Source organism: Heterocephalus glaber, unplaced genomic scaffold (genome assembly GCF_053883595.1).
Source record: "Heterocephalus glaber isolate CG9 unplaced genomic scaffold, H.glaber_assembly_v1.0 deba00001446, whole genome shotgun sequence".
In the NCBI taxonomy this organism is placed as follows: domain Eukaryota; kingdom Metazoa; phylum Chordata; class Mammalia; order Rodentia; family Bathyergidae; genus Heterocephalus; species Heterocephalus glaber.
Window position 1 is genome coordinate 1,405,094 of NW_028258298.1, and position 16,911 is coordinate 1,422,004.

General features: G+C 39.5%; 1 protein-coding gene across 1 annotated transcript in view; it reads right to left on the reverse strand.

The window, feature by feature from the left end:
* Positions 1–16,911, reverse strand: part of LOC101716216 (beta-galactosidase-1-like protein 2) — a 76,705-nt gene that overhangs the window by 26,933 nt on the left and 32,861 nt on the right. The window contains 7 exon segments of the mRNA XM_087214256.1: positions 1,363–1,439; positions 2,660–2,710; positions 4,268–4,330; positions 5,578–5,659; positions 6,528–6,607; positions 15,343–15,536; positions 16,757–16,852. Of these exon segments, the coding sequence (XP_087070382.1) occupies positions 1,363–1,439; positions 2,660–2,710; positions 4,268–4,330; positions 5,578–5,659; positions 6,528–6,607; positions 15,343–15,536; positions 16,757–16,852 (643 nt within the window).

A 16,911-nucleotide genomic window follows, 5' to 3' on the forward strand; every position in this document is an offset into this window, starting at 1 on the left:
AAAGATAAATTATCAAGTAGATCCTAAAACATATTTCTTAATTTGAGTAACATCTGAAAACCTGACTTTATTATAGTGCCCATCGAAAATTCATGCAGTGTTGGTGGTGATCTAAGAATTTTATAATGTCATTTCTGACATAAGTTGCATCCCTCAATATACACGTATTTAAAAAAAAATAAGTCTTAAAGTAGTAGTTTCTTCTATACTAGCTGATACATTTTTTATAGCAAATTGAAAATTGTGAGTAAATGAAAGAAATGTCTAACAACATAATAAATACAGTATATGTGGCTATGTGGTTTATTAAAGGCAGCAAGAAATTTTTCATTTTGCAGCAGATCTGTAAATCCAGCTTTTTTTCTGTAATATTATGTCAAGAAACTACTTTATAGATATAGTGTCTCACAAAATCATGTTCCGTGGGGCTAGAAAATGTCTTTTTTTTTTTGCAAAAGTCTCTGATGAGCTATTTCCCCAAATATTATGTAATTCTTTAACTTTCCAGGGAAAATATGAAAATTTGACTTATTAAATGTTGTTGAACAAAAAGTTAGATTAATATCAAGTGCTTTTTAATAATTTTCTCTAATATTTTTTAAGTTTTAACATATCTGGTGTTTTTGAGTTGCACATCTATAGAAGATAACTATTAACACACTTGGACCTAGTATCTAGGTGACAAAACATACTAGGTGATTTCAAAAGATCAGTCTTAAAATCTGATTCATTTGGCACATCCTTAATAATATCCAAAATAAAAAATATCAGTAGACATAAAACAATTTTCAGCCAGGTATGATAGTACACACCTGTAATCCCAGCACTTAGGAGGCTGGGCAGAAGAATTGCAGAGTTTGAGGCCAGCCTGGGTTACATAGTGAGATCAAGGCCAGCCTGGACTACATAGAGAAAACCTGTCTCAAAAACAAAACAACAACAACAAAATTTTTCAAGAAACTCATACATGCTAGAGTCTTAAGAAAAAAGAGTTGCTAAATGTAAAAATGAAGAGTTTCTGCTCATTTTACTGGTTGCACACCTTTATCCTTAGGCAGTAACTCAGGCTTTCTGGTTCGTCTGTAGAATTTCTGTGGTAGGGAAGCATATGCATAGGCCAGATCATGCTAGTTTCGGTTCCAAAGAATATTTCCAGCACCCTTTTTTTCTGGTAACATCCCAGGAGGGATGTTGGGCTCCATAAGCCTCAGTCTCCTGATCACTGTTTGCAGTTCACCACCCTCAGGCTGAACCAGAGTCTCTCTCATCAGATTACCAGAGCCCTCGGTTTTGGGAAGGTTAAATCTGATGTTGCAGACTCTGCCACCAGCTGGATGATGCCGCAAGCAGTGAGGTGTTCACAACGACCTCAATGGACACATCCAGGTCAAGAGCTGCATCTGTCTCACGAGCTCTATCTTCTGCCTGTGGAAGTGTCCCTGGAAACCACCCAAAAGCCAGTTATATTTGGTGAAATTTTTCAGCTTATGCTGGGCCAACCCAGTCATGACATCATCCAGATGAGCTTCCCTCAGACAATGAAAGTCTTGGCTAACACAACAACTTCATGTTTTGTCTGAGCAGGTCCCAAAGGGTGGGGCATCAGCTCAAAGGGTCCAATGATGCACAACAGCAACACCATGCCCTTTCCAGAACCCAGAGCCTCTGGGATCACAGCACATTAGCCTCACAGATGCCCCTGGCTGTAAACAGGAGTTTAAGATGCGCTTGACAGACAATGGGCCTTTGGCCTGGCCTTGCACACTCTTGGGTCCATGGCCCAGAAACTTCTAGAAACAAAATCTTTTCATTTTCTTGTGTGACCAGAGTAGAGGTCTAGTAATAAAATACCTACACCAATGGAACTAAAAATGCTCAACAAATGAATACAGAAGTGTTGAGCCCCATTAAAGGAGAAATCCCCAAGCCCAGGGTTCTCACACATCTTCTAGTGCCCCCCCCCCCGCTTCCCTTTGCCACCCCTGTCACCTCTAGCTTTCTCCTTTTCCCAATCCCTGGGGATTTACTGGCCTCTCCGTGCAGGCTGGACTCTGTAGTTGGCTCCTTCAATTCCGCTGCTTCTAGCAGACCTATAGTTAATCCATCCTTTGAATCTGGGCTCTCATTATTACCACAATGCTAGCTCGGGGCCTCCCAGACCTCTGCTGGATCTGTGTTCATGCCTATGCTGCCAAAGGCTTCCTATCAGCTCCTAAGACAGTGACAACTTGGTCTGCTACAAATTCTTGTGGCTTGACCTTGTCTTTGTACTTCTGCCTGGAAATCTTCATGTTTAATTTTTTAAAACTTCTATTTGAATTCAAAAATAATGTTCCCTGCCACACAAGCACAAGGTCCTGAGTTTCATCCCCAGTACCAAAAAAAAAAAGTTCTCAACATTTTAAGGTTAATTACTCTGTAGCCACATGGTTCAAACCTCTGCAACTTCCTCCCTTTTGCTTTCACAGAATCCCAAAATCACATATTGAAACCCTTACCCAAGGTGATGAGGTCAGGAAAGTGGAGCCTTCCTGAATAGGATGGAGCCCTTACAAAAAGAGGTCCTATAAAGAGAGGTCCCAGAGGGCTGCCTGTCCCCTTCTACCATGGAGGATACAGCAAGAAGATGCTATCTATGAAGCAGGAAGCAGGCATTCACCAGACATCAAATCTGCCAGCAACTTGGTCTTGGATTTCCCAGCCTCCAGAACTGTGAGAAATAAAATTTTTGTTGTTTATAAGCCACTCTGTTTATGATATTTAGTTGCCTAAACAAAGACTTATAAGTTTTAACATTAAGAAAGATTTTAAGGTATTTTAGTATATAGTGCTTCTCATCTCCTGTGCACATTGCCATCTCTAAGGACTGGACCACATACAGGAAGTTCATAGCAACTCTTTATTTTTATGTGATGAAGAATTTACTGCTAGGTATGACGGTACATTCCACTTTTGGAGAATCTGATTGTTAGAAGTCATAATCCCTATAATGATCCAATATATATTTTCTTATTAATGTTTACCCATTGGAAATAATTTTGTTCTTTGGTACTGAAAAGAATTTCCCTTTCATATGAAAATACTCTAAAATTTTGAAGATACCCACCAAATGAGTCTTCTTTCTAATGTGAGACTCAATCCTAGTTGTTTTACTTTATTTTTACATGACCCATAAACCTGTTTGCTGGAAGTATCCCATTTTGTTAAAATATCTCCTAAGACATGATGGCCTGAGCAAAAGGAAACAAGAAAAAACACTTGAAATGTGTTATTACCAATATGGAGAAATATGATAACATAACTTCTATTAATGAAACCTGAGTTTTCAATGCTACTGGCAGTAGATGTCACAGATGGGGAGCCTGAGGTCGGCTATTCCCAGTCTCTTTCACATAGCATTCTGATAAGCTGGCTCTGTTCCCTTCTGCATTTTGAGCCTGGTGCTTTGCTGCTTTTGTTTTTATTTAATATTTTATTGTAGTGGCAAAGATCAAACCTAAGGCCTCCAGCATGCTAGCCAAGTACTCTATCACTGAGCTAGATCTGTAGCCCTTGTTTGGGGTTTTAATGCAGGGACTCTACAGTTAATTACTCCCTGTTGATTCCATGGGACCACCTGCTTCCCAGCACATTCTCATCTGGACCCTTGACAAGCACAGCTTGTTCATCTTCTCTCTGGAGAATAATGATGAGAACAGAGGTGGCAATAGGGCCACCAGGAAATGAACAAGCCTGGATGTACTCAGTACAAGGAGCATTTCTGTTTGATCATCAGTGTATATCCAGAGCTTTGCAAAAAACCTGACTCCAAATAAGTTTAAAAAGTGCCCACTTCAAATATCTAAATTTGCAACCTCTAACTTCTCATCTAGTTCAAGTTATAGCTCCCCCTCAGCTATGTGGTCCCTACTTATCCAGTATGGACAGCATTCTCACTAGTGAAAAACACAATGCAAACTTAGAGCTTGAAAACTGCTTTCTCCCTATATTCAGTTAATACTACAACCCAAAAATTATTTTTGTCATGTGGTTCTCTTTCTTGGTCAAGTGTAAGAAATGCACTGAAAAAAAATGACAAGGGCTCTCTAACACTGTGGGTTATGGACCAGTATTGTGGGCATAATTCAGTTTAACCTAAAATCTACAGGCACACATTCAAATTTTCACTGAACTAATTACTCCTGAGAATTCCCCAACAAATCAGGTCTTAGCATGGTCCAGGCATGCATAAGAATCCAGACAGCTCCCATCTCTGAAGTGCCCTTACCTGAACTGCACAGGTCTTCATAAGTTTTCTTCTTTACATCCTTCAGGTGGATAGTGGCCAGCACTGTGGAGGGAAAGTACAAGCTGTGCCCAAGTTCTGCTCTGATCTCAACAATGCAGGGGCAGAAAGGGCTGCAGAGCTGAGCTCAGCACCTCCTGCACATGCACCCCCAGACATCACTCTTAACATGCCACTGGCAAACAAAAGAGCATGATCCTTCACTTGTACCCACACTTGCAGAATACAAAGGGCTGTCAAATATATCCCTTCATTTAGCATTTACAATGAATGATGCAAAGATGTAAAAAAAAAGCAGTTAAAACAGCCACATGATATTAAGGGACAGATGAAGGTCAAATGAAGAAATTCAGCCCAGAGTCCACTAACTTGACTATAAGTCTCTAAGCCTTCTGCCTCTGCTTTTCTGATAGACCCCAAGGCCTCACTCAAGCTAAGCACACACACTTTTGCTAGGCTACACCCTCAACCCCTGATGACTAATGCAGAACTCTGACCTGCATCTCCCACTACAGGGCAGGGAACAGCCACCAAAGAGCCCAGAGGAGATAGCAGTGGAGAAGAAAGACCCTGGCATGACTGCTTGGATTAAAGATGTCCAGATGGCACATTTCTCTGTCTTTTGTTATTGTTGTTCAGTGCTGGAGATGGAACCCAGGGTCTCATACGCTAGGTAAGTGCTCTTTCAACAAGCTACATTTCTAGTCCTTCTCTGTCTCCATGTGTCTGCATGTTACGTTTATCCATTTTCCTGCAAATAGATTCGTGTTTCCTCCTTTTAATAGTATTCCATAGCCCCCTAAACTGCTCTTTTACTTTTTCTTCCAGGTTATTTATATTTTTAAGGTTCTGGGACCTGGCAAAGGGCTTTGATCATGCTAGGCAAGAGCTCGACTCCTGAGCTACACCAAGACCTCACTGCTTTTATTCTCCGGGTTGGTTACCCCGGGAGCCCTGGTCTGGTTTGATGGTAGTACTGTTTCTCTGACCCTCATCCACTCCTTGTCACTCTTTTGGCAGCACTGGAGAAAACTTTGCTCTGGGCTCAGCCAGACCCTGCTCTGGGCCACCAAGTGATTGAGGAGGATAGAGTAAACGTTCTGCACTATTAGTGCTCTTGGGTGTCACAGCTGGTGGGGCCCAGCTTTCTAACTCAGCTGTGGCCACAAGTCTTCACTTTTACCCAAAGGTCATGGGCCTCCTCACAGGACACAGCAAAGACCAGTCCAGCAGTACCTGTCCATACTTTCTCACTGGATGCTTGGAAGAAAGAGGCAAAACCAAAACTGTACCATTTTTCAAGTGGCCTTTTCTCAGTTCTAGTCCTTTATCTGCAGTCACGAGCCGTACCTTGATCTTTCTCATCTCCAGTGCCTAGGGAGAAAGTCAGAAAGTTAAATGGATTGTTTCTGGTCCCATAGGATTGCCTCTTTCTGAAAAAAATTATGGTATTAAAAATAGTAGAAGGAAGCTAAGGCATGGGGAAGGTCTACTTCTTTGCCCAAATATTTATGAGTAGGATGTTAAGACAAAAATATCATCCCTGCCTCAGTTACCGAGCAAGGCCAAACTAGCAAGTGGTATTTACAGCCTCACAGAAGAAGAACTGGGATTGGTGAGAGTCACCTAATACTTTCCCCTAAGAATCTGAATTCTGGATTTTCTCCAGACAGCATAAGACAAACACTCTTGTCTGCACTGTCACCCCAAATGACTACATCTCATGGGCTGAATTCAAAGTATGTATTTACAAGCCCACACACCATTGCTAGTTCTCCTTCAGCCAATGCTGAAGGAAGGTAAGTTGTGGCTTAGTCCACCCACAGTCACACTTTTTGGTGCATGAGCCATTAATGTTCCTACACTAACTAGAAACAACTCTAGGAGACTCTAAATCAAAGACAGAGAGAAGAAGTTAAGGAACTTATCTAATCCAGGGATAAAATACTGAGACTGTAGCCATGCATACTAAGAAAATCCAACAATGTACCCAGATGGGCTTTTTGGACCAAAATATCTTGAAAGTGAAAATACACTTGCATTAACCCTCAAGCCCTTTGTTGAATATCAGGAGGTGACTTGTTTCTACTGGACATGTTTGAAAAATAGAGGAAGCCAAGAAGTAACTCAAATGAGAGAAGCCAAATGTTATCTATCAATTAGTGTCACTCCACTCCAACTCACAGAGGTCCTGTGAGAAGCAAGTGTTTCATCTCTGACCCCAGCAAACAACATGGCTTACTGGCAAGTGGCCATATAACATATCCAAACTAGAAGACTTGAGAACAAAAGAAGATGGTAGTGTTTCTTCCTGGGGATGAGCTGGTCAAAGCAGAATGCATGGTTTACAACTCATATGAAGAGTAATAGAGTCTATTTCTACAAATGAGGACTGCTTTTATATCCACTGGACCTTTCTTCTAATTACAGCTAGTCATAATGGACTGAACATTTCCTGAAGACTTATTGGAAAATATGGGATATGTAAGGACTTTGAGGAGGATATGTAGACTTTGAGGAGCTGCAATCACAGAGAGGCAGGGAAGCTGGCATTTGGCACTGCTTTTCCTGTGAGGCAATGGAGGCTGATTCTTAAAGCATCAGCCAAGAGTCTGAAAAGCTGAGTGGGGTTGCCACCAGTTTTACAAGACATGCGGAAAGAAGCTACAGGACCTAAAAGATGACCCCCTAGAAACAAAGGTGAAGAAGAATTAGATCAGCTTTTACAAGGACAGAAGCTCAGTTTCAAATCATTGAGAAATTATGCTTGAAGCAAAATGAACCATCTAGGAGGTAACCAAAGGCTTCAAATGATCTCAACGTTCTCATAAATAAATGTCTAACATTGAAAAAATATGATTAGGCTGACCAGAAGGTAACATTTTACAGAAACCATTAGAAGAATCACACAGAAACAGATCCCTAGAGAATCATATATTAGGTTTATTAGACATAGATTCTGAAATAGATACCTAATTAATGTGCCCAGGAAATTAAAGAAAAATTGGGAAATGTTGACAAATAGAAATAATAAAAAAGAATCAAACAAAGGTAGAACAAAAATTTAAAATATCTGAAACTAGGAACTTAATTGGAGTTCAACATCATATTAGACAAAGCTAAAGAGAAAAATCAATGAATTAGAGGGTAGATTAGAAGAAATGATGAAAAGAGCATAATAGATACATGGAATATGATGAAAACACCTAACATGTGTCATTGAAATGACCTGAGAAGAGAAAGAAAACAAAGCATATAAATGTAGACAATCAATCTATCTACCTTTTTTTTTTAGTATTAGGGATTGCACTTAGGACATTCTCTCTGAGCTATAAACACCACGCCTCTTTCTGAAACAGGATCTCATTAAGTCACTAAATTGCCCAGGAAAAGCTTGAACTTGTAATTATGCCTCAGCTTCCCAGAGTGATGAGATTACAGATGTGTGCCACCACACCTGGCTGAGAATTTTGCCAAATTGATTCAACACTTCAAGACACAAACTTAAGAGTGCAAAAAATTCAGTGGATAAGCAGAAAGAACACAATACCCATGCAATCTTAGTAAAATTTCTGGAAACAAAACAAACTAAGAAACACAAGTATTAAAAGTATCCAGAAGAAAAAAGAAATTTTACCTTCAAAGGAACAATAATTTTATTGATGCCTAACCTCTTAGTAAAAACAATAGATGCCAAAAAACATACACAAAGTAAATAACAGCCAACCAAAGACTCTTCAAGAAATAAAAGCATCCTTAAGCATATTTTTAGACAAACAACAGAGTTTGTACTAGAATGCCTGTAACAAAGAAAACATTAAAAACAGAAAAAAGTGATAAAAGAGATGAAAACTCACAGATGCGGGGGTGGGGAGCAACGAAAAATAAATTATTTGAGTAATCTAAATAACAATTAACTTTATAACAAAAGTGAAAGACCCTAGTTAGCAAGACAGACTCCATATTGCTGCTTGACCCACCTGCCTGTCCTTTGGATGAACTCAGAAGGAGGAAGCTTAGAAACCTCCTCCCCTTAGAAAGTCTCTTTAGAAATAACAATGAACTATTGTTTTACAAATGTTTTAACAGCAGGACGTTCCCCTTCTGTACCTTTTGCTTGCTTTACTAGTTCTATCCCTTGGGGGGGGGGGGGGGGCCTAGGAACTGTTGTCCTCAAAGGTGTATAAAACATGTCTGTCAACCCCCAGTTGAGGCTTGAGTCCAATGCTCAGCTCAGGCCGGTAACAAACTCCTGTGTGGATTTAATATCGGTCTCTGGTTGGTTTTTGCTGGGTGTAACAAAAAGTAATGATAATGTCTTATGGGATGCATAGATAGATAGATAGATAGAGTTAAAACAAATGATAACAATAGTACCTAAGGTGAGAGGAAAGAAAATATGATTAAACTGTTTTAAGGTGCTTGCTTCCCCCTGAAATTGGAAAACATATTAATTTAGATGTTAATAATTCAAAGATAGAGTCGCGCTGAAAACACCGAATCAGCCTGCTGCAGACAGGCAGGTCTGTGGACGCGGTCCGAGGTCGCCAGTCCGTGGAAAAAATCAGCCCGCGCCCGACAGCAATCCACTGGTCCCACCCCCCACCCCCCACCCCCCTCCTTTGGCCTCTTCTCTGTACAGCCACCTGGTTCCACACTACAAAGATGCAGAGGACACCAGACAACCAGACCACTGTACTGGAGCTAATCAAGTTCTCAGCATTTAAAGAATTCCTGCCCAGAGGTAGGGGCTTCTGAGCTGCCGTCCCACTGCTCCTGGTCCAGAGGAAGGGGCTTCCAGGCCTCCAAACATCCCACCATTCCCGGCCCAGACATAGGGGCTTTCGGTCCACCATCCCTAATGCTGCTCCCGGCCCTTGGCCCACCTCTCCCAGATCAGAGGAGGTGAGCTGCATAGACATCAACAGCACCGCCCTGCCCCCACCAGTAGAAATGAGAAAACACGTAAATAAGTATCAAAACCAGACTTCCAGATCACCTACAGCAACCTCAAAGGGAAATGAGAAGGAACACTCTGATACTCAACCACCTGGACCCACTGAACTGGCAACAAAAGGGGATCTGGAAAAAATGAAATCAGAAATAATTTCTCAGATAACAGGAGAAATTGTGCTCCTAATGATTAACAAATCTAGAGAGGAGCTGAGGAACATGATGGAATCCCAACATAGGAAACAAATGGAATCCATAAAACAGATGCAAATAGACTTCCAGGAGATGAAAAACTCCATTGAAAGTCCACACAGCAGAATGAGCCAATGTGAGGACAGAATTTTGGATATAGAAGATAAGATTGCAATTAGTGACCAGGAAAAGAAAAATTGCTTCACAATTATAAGGGAACATGAGAAATCAATCCAGCAGCTGCTAGATGATGCAAAGAAGAAGAACATAAGGCTGATCAGAGTCAATGAAGAAACAGGAGAGAGTGGAGATGACATAAAAGAAACTCTTCACAGAAGTAATGGCAGAAAACTTCCCAAGCAGGAGAAAAGAACTTGACATACAGATAAGTGAGGCATATAGGACTCCAAATAGCCTTGATCAAAAAAATTCTACACATAGGCATAAAATTGCTAAGATTCCAGAAACTCAACAGAAGGACAAAGTTCTACAAGCAGTTAGAGAAAAGAAACAAATCACATACAAAGGAAAGCCCATCAGAAACACAGCAGACTTCTCAGCACAAACCCTCAAGGCAAGAAGAGCTTGGAGTGACATATTCCAAGCCCTAAAAGAAGACAGCCTTCAACCCAGATTGATGTACCCTGCAAAATTATCTTTCAAAATTGATGGAGAAATCAGATACTTTCATGACAAAGAGCACCTTAGGAACTTTGTGAATACCGAACCAGCACTCCAAAGAATTTTACACAATATCCTAGGAATAGACATTGAGAATCACAACCCCAGGAAGCAAAGCAGAATGAACCCATCTGGCATGACAAGAAATTAAATGTAAAGGGGGACAACCCAACAAAAAGAAAAAGTCATGGCAATGACAAGTCAATACATTTCAGTTATAACCATCAATGATAATGGTCTCAATTCACCAATCAAAAGAAATAGACTGGCAGAATGGGTCAAGAAGCAAAATCCAACAATATGCTGCATACAAGAAACACACTTAATTCAAAAGGAAACTCATAGACTGAAAGTTAAAGGGTGGAAAACAATGCTCCATGCAACAGGAACCCAAAAAAAGCAGGACTAGCTATCCTCTTTGCAGATCAAGTAGAATTCAAACCAACACTGATTAAGAGAGATGAAGAAGGACACAATATCCTTGTAAAGGGAACAATCCAAGAGGAAGAGATGGCAGTCATAAATATCTATGCACCAAACACTAGTGTGCCCAACTATATAAAACAAATACTAACGGACATGAAAAGTCATATATGCACTAATACAATTGTAGTGGGGGATCTCAACACCCCACTGTCACAAATAGATAGGTCAACTAGACTAAAAATAAGTAATGAAATACTAGAACTCAATTGAACTCTCGAACAAATGAACTTAACAGAGGTTTACAGAGGCTTCCACCCAACAAAATCAGAATACACATTCTTCTCAGCTGCACATGGGTCATTCTCCAAAATAGACCACATACTCACACAAAGAACATATCTAAGTAAGTGCAAAGGAATTGAAGTTGTCCCCTGTATATTATCAGACCATAGTGTGATGAAATTGGAGAGCCGTAGCAAAAGAAACTCAAAAAATTTCATAAACACGTAGAAATTGAACAACACACTTCTGAATAACCAATGGATCATAGAGGAAATTAAAGAAGAAATCAGACAGTTCCTTCAATTAAATGACAATGACAATACAACATATCAGAATCTACGGGACACAATGAATGCAGTCTTATGAGGGAAATTCATAGCAGTGAATACACATATTAGGAAAACAGAAGGAGTTCAATTAAACAACCTGATGCTGAACCTCAAGCTTCTAGAAAAAGAAGAGCAGCCTAATCCCAGAGCTCACACAAGGGAGAAAATTATAAAGATCAGAGGAGAAATCAATGCAATGGAGACAAAGAGGATAATACAAAAAAATCAGTGTAGCCAAGAGTCGGTTCTTGGAAAGAATCAACAAAATTTATAAACCCTTAGCCAACCTCATCAGAAAAACGAAAGAAAAGGCCCAAATCCATCCAATTAGGAATGAAATGGGTGAAATTACAACAGACCCAGCAGAAATCCAGAGGATCATCCATACCTACTTCCAGAACCTATATGACAATAAGATGGAAAACACAGAGGCAATGGACAGATTCCTAGATACATATGAATTACCAAAGGTGAATGAAGAAGACATAAAAATTTTAAAAAACCCAATATCAACCAATGAAATTGAAAATGTAATTAAAAACTTAACAAATAAGAAAATCCCCAGCCCTGATGGCTTCACTGCTGAATTCTACAAGACATTTAGAGAGGAACTGCTGCCATTACTGTTTAAACTCTTCAGTGAAATTGAAAGGGAAGCAATACTCCCAAATTCATTCCTGGAAGCAAGCATCACCTTGATCCCCAAAGCAGAGAAAGACCCAACTGAAAAGGAGAACTATAGGCCAGTCTCACTAATGAACATAGATGCAAAAATCCTTAATAAGATACTGGCAAATAGAATGCAGAAGATCATCAAGAAGATCATACACCCTGATCAAGTGGGATTCATCCCAGGGATGCAGGGATGGTTCAACATATGCAAATCAATCAATGTAATACACTATATCAATAGAGCCAAGGACAAAAACCATATGATTATTTCCACAGATGCAGAAAAAGCATTTGACAAAATCCAACATGCATTTATGATGAAAACCCTACAAAAAATTGGAATAGATGGTCTCTACCTCAAACTGATAGAAGCCATCTATGAAAAACCAACAGCCAATATCATACTACATTGTCAAAAACTGAAATCCTTCACACTCAAATCAGGAACAAGACAAGGATGTCCACTATCACCACTCTTGTTCTATATAGTCCTGGAAACATTAGCCACGGCAATTAGACAAGAGAAAAAAAGAAAAGGAATAAAGATAGGAAATGAAGAAGTCAAATTGTCATTATTTGCAGATGACATGATACTCTATATAGAAGACCCCAAGAACTCCACCAAAAGTCTTCTAGACTTAATAACCAAATTCAGTCAAGTAGCTGGTTACAAGGTCAACAAACAAAAATCAATAGCTTTCCTCTACACAAATGACAGACTCACTGAGAGAGAAATAGGATAAAGAACTTTCACAATAGCATCCAAAAACCTGAAATACCTAGGAATCAATCTAACGAAAGAAATCAAAGACCTCTTCTCTGAAAACTATAGCACTCTGAAAAGAGAGATTGAAGATGATATCAGAAAATGGACAGACATCCCCTGCTCCTGGGTAGGAAGGATTAATATAGTGAAAATGGCCATACTTCCAAAACTGTTACATAGATTCAATGCAATTCCAATTGAGATCCCAGCAGCATACTTCATGGACCTTGAGAAAACAATCCAAAAATTCATTTGGAACAAGAAGAGACCCAGAATAGCAAAAGCAATTCTAGGTAACAGAGACATGGCAGGGGGTATCACAATCCCCAACCTGCAACTATACTACAAAGCTACTGTGATAAAAACAGTATGGTGCTGGCAAAGAAACAGACCTGAGGACCAGTGGAACAGATTAGAAGATGCAGAAACAATGTCAGACACACTCAGCCATCTCATCTTTGATAAAGGAGCCAAACACCCTCACTGGAGGAAAGATAGCCTCTTTAATAAATGGTGGTGGATAAATTGGATTTCAACTTGCCAAAGATTAAAACTAGACCTATATCTCTCGCCATGCACTAAACTAAAATCAAAATGGATTAAAGATCTAAATATTAAAATAGGATCTCTGAACCAGTTGGAACAGAGGTTAGGTAGAACTCTTGAAAACATCGGTGCAGGAAAAGATTTATGAACAAAACCTCAGTTGCCTGTGAACTAGCACAATCAACAAGTGGGATCTCTTCTTATTAAAAGACTGCTGCACAGCAAGAGAAACCACCAGCAGTGTGAAGAGACGACCCACAATGTGGGAAAAAATCTTCACCTGCTTTTCCTCAGACAAATGTCTACTATCTCAAATCTATGAAGAACTTAAAAAGATCAGACCTCCCAAATTTAAAGACCCAATCTGAAAATGGGCATCTGAAATGAAAGAACATTTCTCAGACAAATTAGTAGAAATAGCAAATAAATACATGAAAAAATGTTCAATGTCACTGGTCATTTGAGAGATGCAAATGAAAACAATGCTGAGACTCCACCTCACTCCAGAAAGAATGGCTGCTCTCATGAAATCAACCAATAACAAATGCTGGTGGGGCTGTGGGGAAAGAGGAACCCTTCTCCACTGCTGGTGGGAGCATAGACTGGTGCAACCACTGTGGAAATCAGTATGGAGATACCTCAATGAACTAGGACTGGAAGTCCCATTTGACCTAGCTATTCCCCTGCTGGGGATCTTCCCCCAACGAATGAAAAGAATCATACCACAGTGATATATGTGTACCCATGTTCATAGCAGCACAGTTTGTGATAGCTAAAACTTGGAAACAGCCCAAATGCCCATCAACTGGAGACTGGATGAAGAAAATGTGGTTTTTTAATAAAATGGAGTACTACTCAGCCATAAAAAATGAGAAATTAGAGTCATTTATAGCTAAGTGGATCCCCATTGAGGTGATACTCTTAAGTGAAATAAATAGGACACACATGTGTAAATACCGAATAGTTTCTCTGGTATGAGAAACTGAAAGTGTAAATAAGGACTAAAATTTATAATGGGTAATGTGAAGTAGGAAGAAAAGGGGCAAAGGGGAAGGAAGTGGGAGGGCTAGGGGAAAGGATAGAAGGAAATGGGATTAATATGAAAAACTGAAAGCATAGGAACAAAATCTTTGTAAATAGGGAGGACTGGAGGGGTTGAAGGGAGGTCTGGGCAAGGGTGAAAAATAAGAACCAAGAGAGACTATGTAAAGGTGCAAATTTCCAATGATGAATGTCATTATATTGTATACCTAAAATGTACCAATGATTAGAATGAATAATTGATAACGCAAAATAGGAAGAAAATGTCCAAAGTGGTAGGGGTAGTGGGAGGGGCAGGAGAAAGGAAAGAAGGGAAAGGAAAAATGATGAGAAATGGAAAAGATGGCAATAAAGTCTTTGTAAATAGGGAAGGGTGGAGGGGGTGAAGGGAGGGCTAGGAATGGGGAAAAAATAAGAACCAAGATGCATTATGTAAAGGTACAATTCCCAATGAGAAATGTAATTGTGTTATATACCTAAATGTACCATAAAAGAATTTAACAAAAAAGAAAAAAGGAAAAAATAAAGATCAAAGGTTAAAATTGAAGTACAAGGTGCTGGGGATTTAGCTCAGTGGTTCCATTGCCTGCCTCACAATTGGAAGGTCCCGAGTTTGACCCCTGGTACCAAAAAAAACCAAACAAAACAAAAACAAATAAAATTAAAGGACAGTTTCCACTGAAAGCATATAGCTAGCACAGCATTGTAAGATCAAAAAATCTGAAGTTGAATTATCATAAGTTGAACACCATCTGGATAGTCTTTTTCATGTTTCTCAACCATTTTTGAATTACAATGCCACACTACTACAGTAAACAATAAGTATGCATGAATATCCCAGGAATTACATTAAAAATCAAATAAAATGCAGTTTCTACAAAATCACTGACCTAAGGCCACCTATAAGCTATTATTTGTAGGAGGCTGAAATGTAGCTGTCTTTAAGAAGTAAATAAGAACTTTTTGAGGATAATCATGAATTTCCCATTTATGCTGATATAGAGAGGAAATAACAAGCAGAACAAAACGAAGATATTCAGAGTGTGGCTTTAAGTGTTCTGCCAGGGCAGTCAATGGAGGAAAAGCACAAAAGCAGAGAGGTTTCATGTTGATGTTTTAGACAAAGAACCAGCATCCGATGCTACTGATATGCTATCAGATGTGCTTACTACTTCTAAGCCCACAGCAGCGGTAAGCCCTCTGTACAAACCAGCTCAGGCACTGACTTCCCTTTGTCACAGAGATGGGTTCTACCTGGAGGAACTCGATCTTGGGAATCAGCTGATCAAAATAGCGATTCACTGCTCTCTGGAAGCCCTTGTAAGCTGTCCACAGCCTCATGTTTGGGTCCCAGAGTAACCAGCTAGGATTGAAAAGGTGAGACTTAGACCCAGACCAGGAGTCAACAATGAGAAATGCTCAGCCACAGGAGGTAGGAACATGGACAGTGTGATCTGAGGGCTTAATGCCGCATCAAGAAAGAGTAGCATGTCTACCACAAACATTTCGGCACATTGGCATCCCCTTTCCTCAGGATGAATTGGGGTTTGGTTAATGAAGATCCAGAACAGAGTTCACCGAGCAAAAGCCCATGGGCCAAGTAAGACTGCAGTCTATTCCTGTCAATACAGTCTTCTAGGACATAGCTGCACACAACTGTTCACATATCATCATAGAAGCTTCTATCCCACACCAGTAGTAATGAGCGGCTACAACAGAGACTTTGTGGCCCACAAAGCCTAAATATTTACTATTTGGCCTTTTACAGGAAAAATTTTCCAAACTCTAGAATGAGATTTTATAAAGCTGTTTGGAAAAAAAAAAAAAAGCTTTTTATTAGAATATTACTCAGCTATAAAAAGGAATGCAGTATTTATGTGCTACAACATGGATGAACCTTGGAAATTTTATGACCGAAGCCAGACACAAAGGCCACAAAGTATTTTAATCCATCTACCCAAAATATCCAGAAGAGGCAAACCTAGCTAGAGGGAAAATAAATAAATAAAATAAAACATAGAGAAAGATAATTATGTGATCACCAAAAAAACCTTAAAACTTATAAAAATATTGCTTAATTTATAGCTATTGCTTAATATATTGCTATTGCTTAATTTATAGCATTGCTTAATATAGCTATTGCTTAAATTAATTTATAGACATTGCTTAATATTTATAGCTATTGCTTAATTTATAGCTATTAATTTATAACTATTACTTAATATATCGCTATTATTTTATATTTTAAGAATAAATAAGAACTCTACCCCATTTGCACTCTACAGATGTAAATTTATTTAAAAAGGTGACAACAGGGGCTGGGGGATTTAGCTCAGTAGCAGCGTGCCTGCCTTCCAAGCACAAGGTCCTGAGTTCGATCCTCAGTACTAGAAAAAAAAACAACGCAACAAATAGTATATGATCCTTAGTATCTTAAAGCTCATTTTCAATGTCATTAAATGGACAAAATTGTACAAATAAAAATGTATACAGAAAACAAACAAAAACACTGCTCTAACTTGTATTGGAAGTGCTTGTGGGCCAGGTGCAGTCACAGCCAGGAACACCCACCTCACAACTTACCTGGGCAGGCCTCCAAGGTCCAAGTCACTCCTGATGTAGGGGCCAGGACACACAGTGACCCAAAGCCCCACCTCTGAAGCCATAGATACAAAAGCCCTAGGAAAGAAAGCAGCAACAGTAACTTCACTTAGAAAGCTGAGACCTGGCGTCATGGC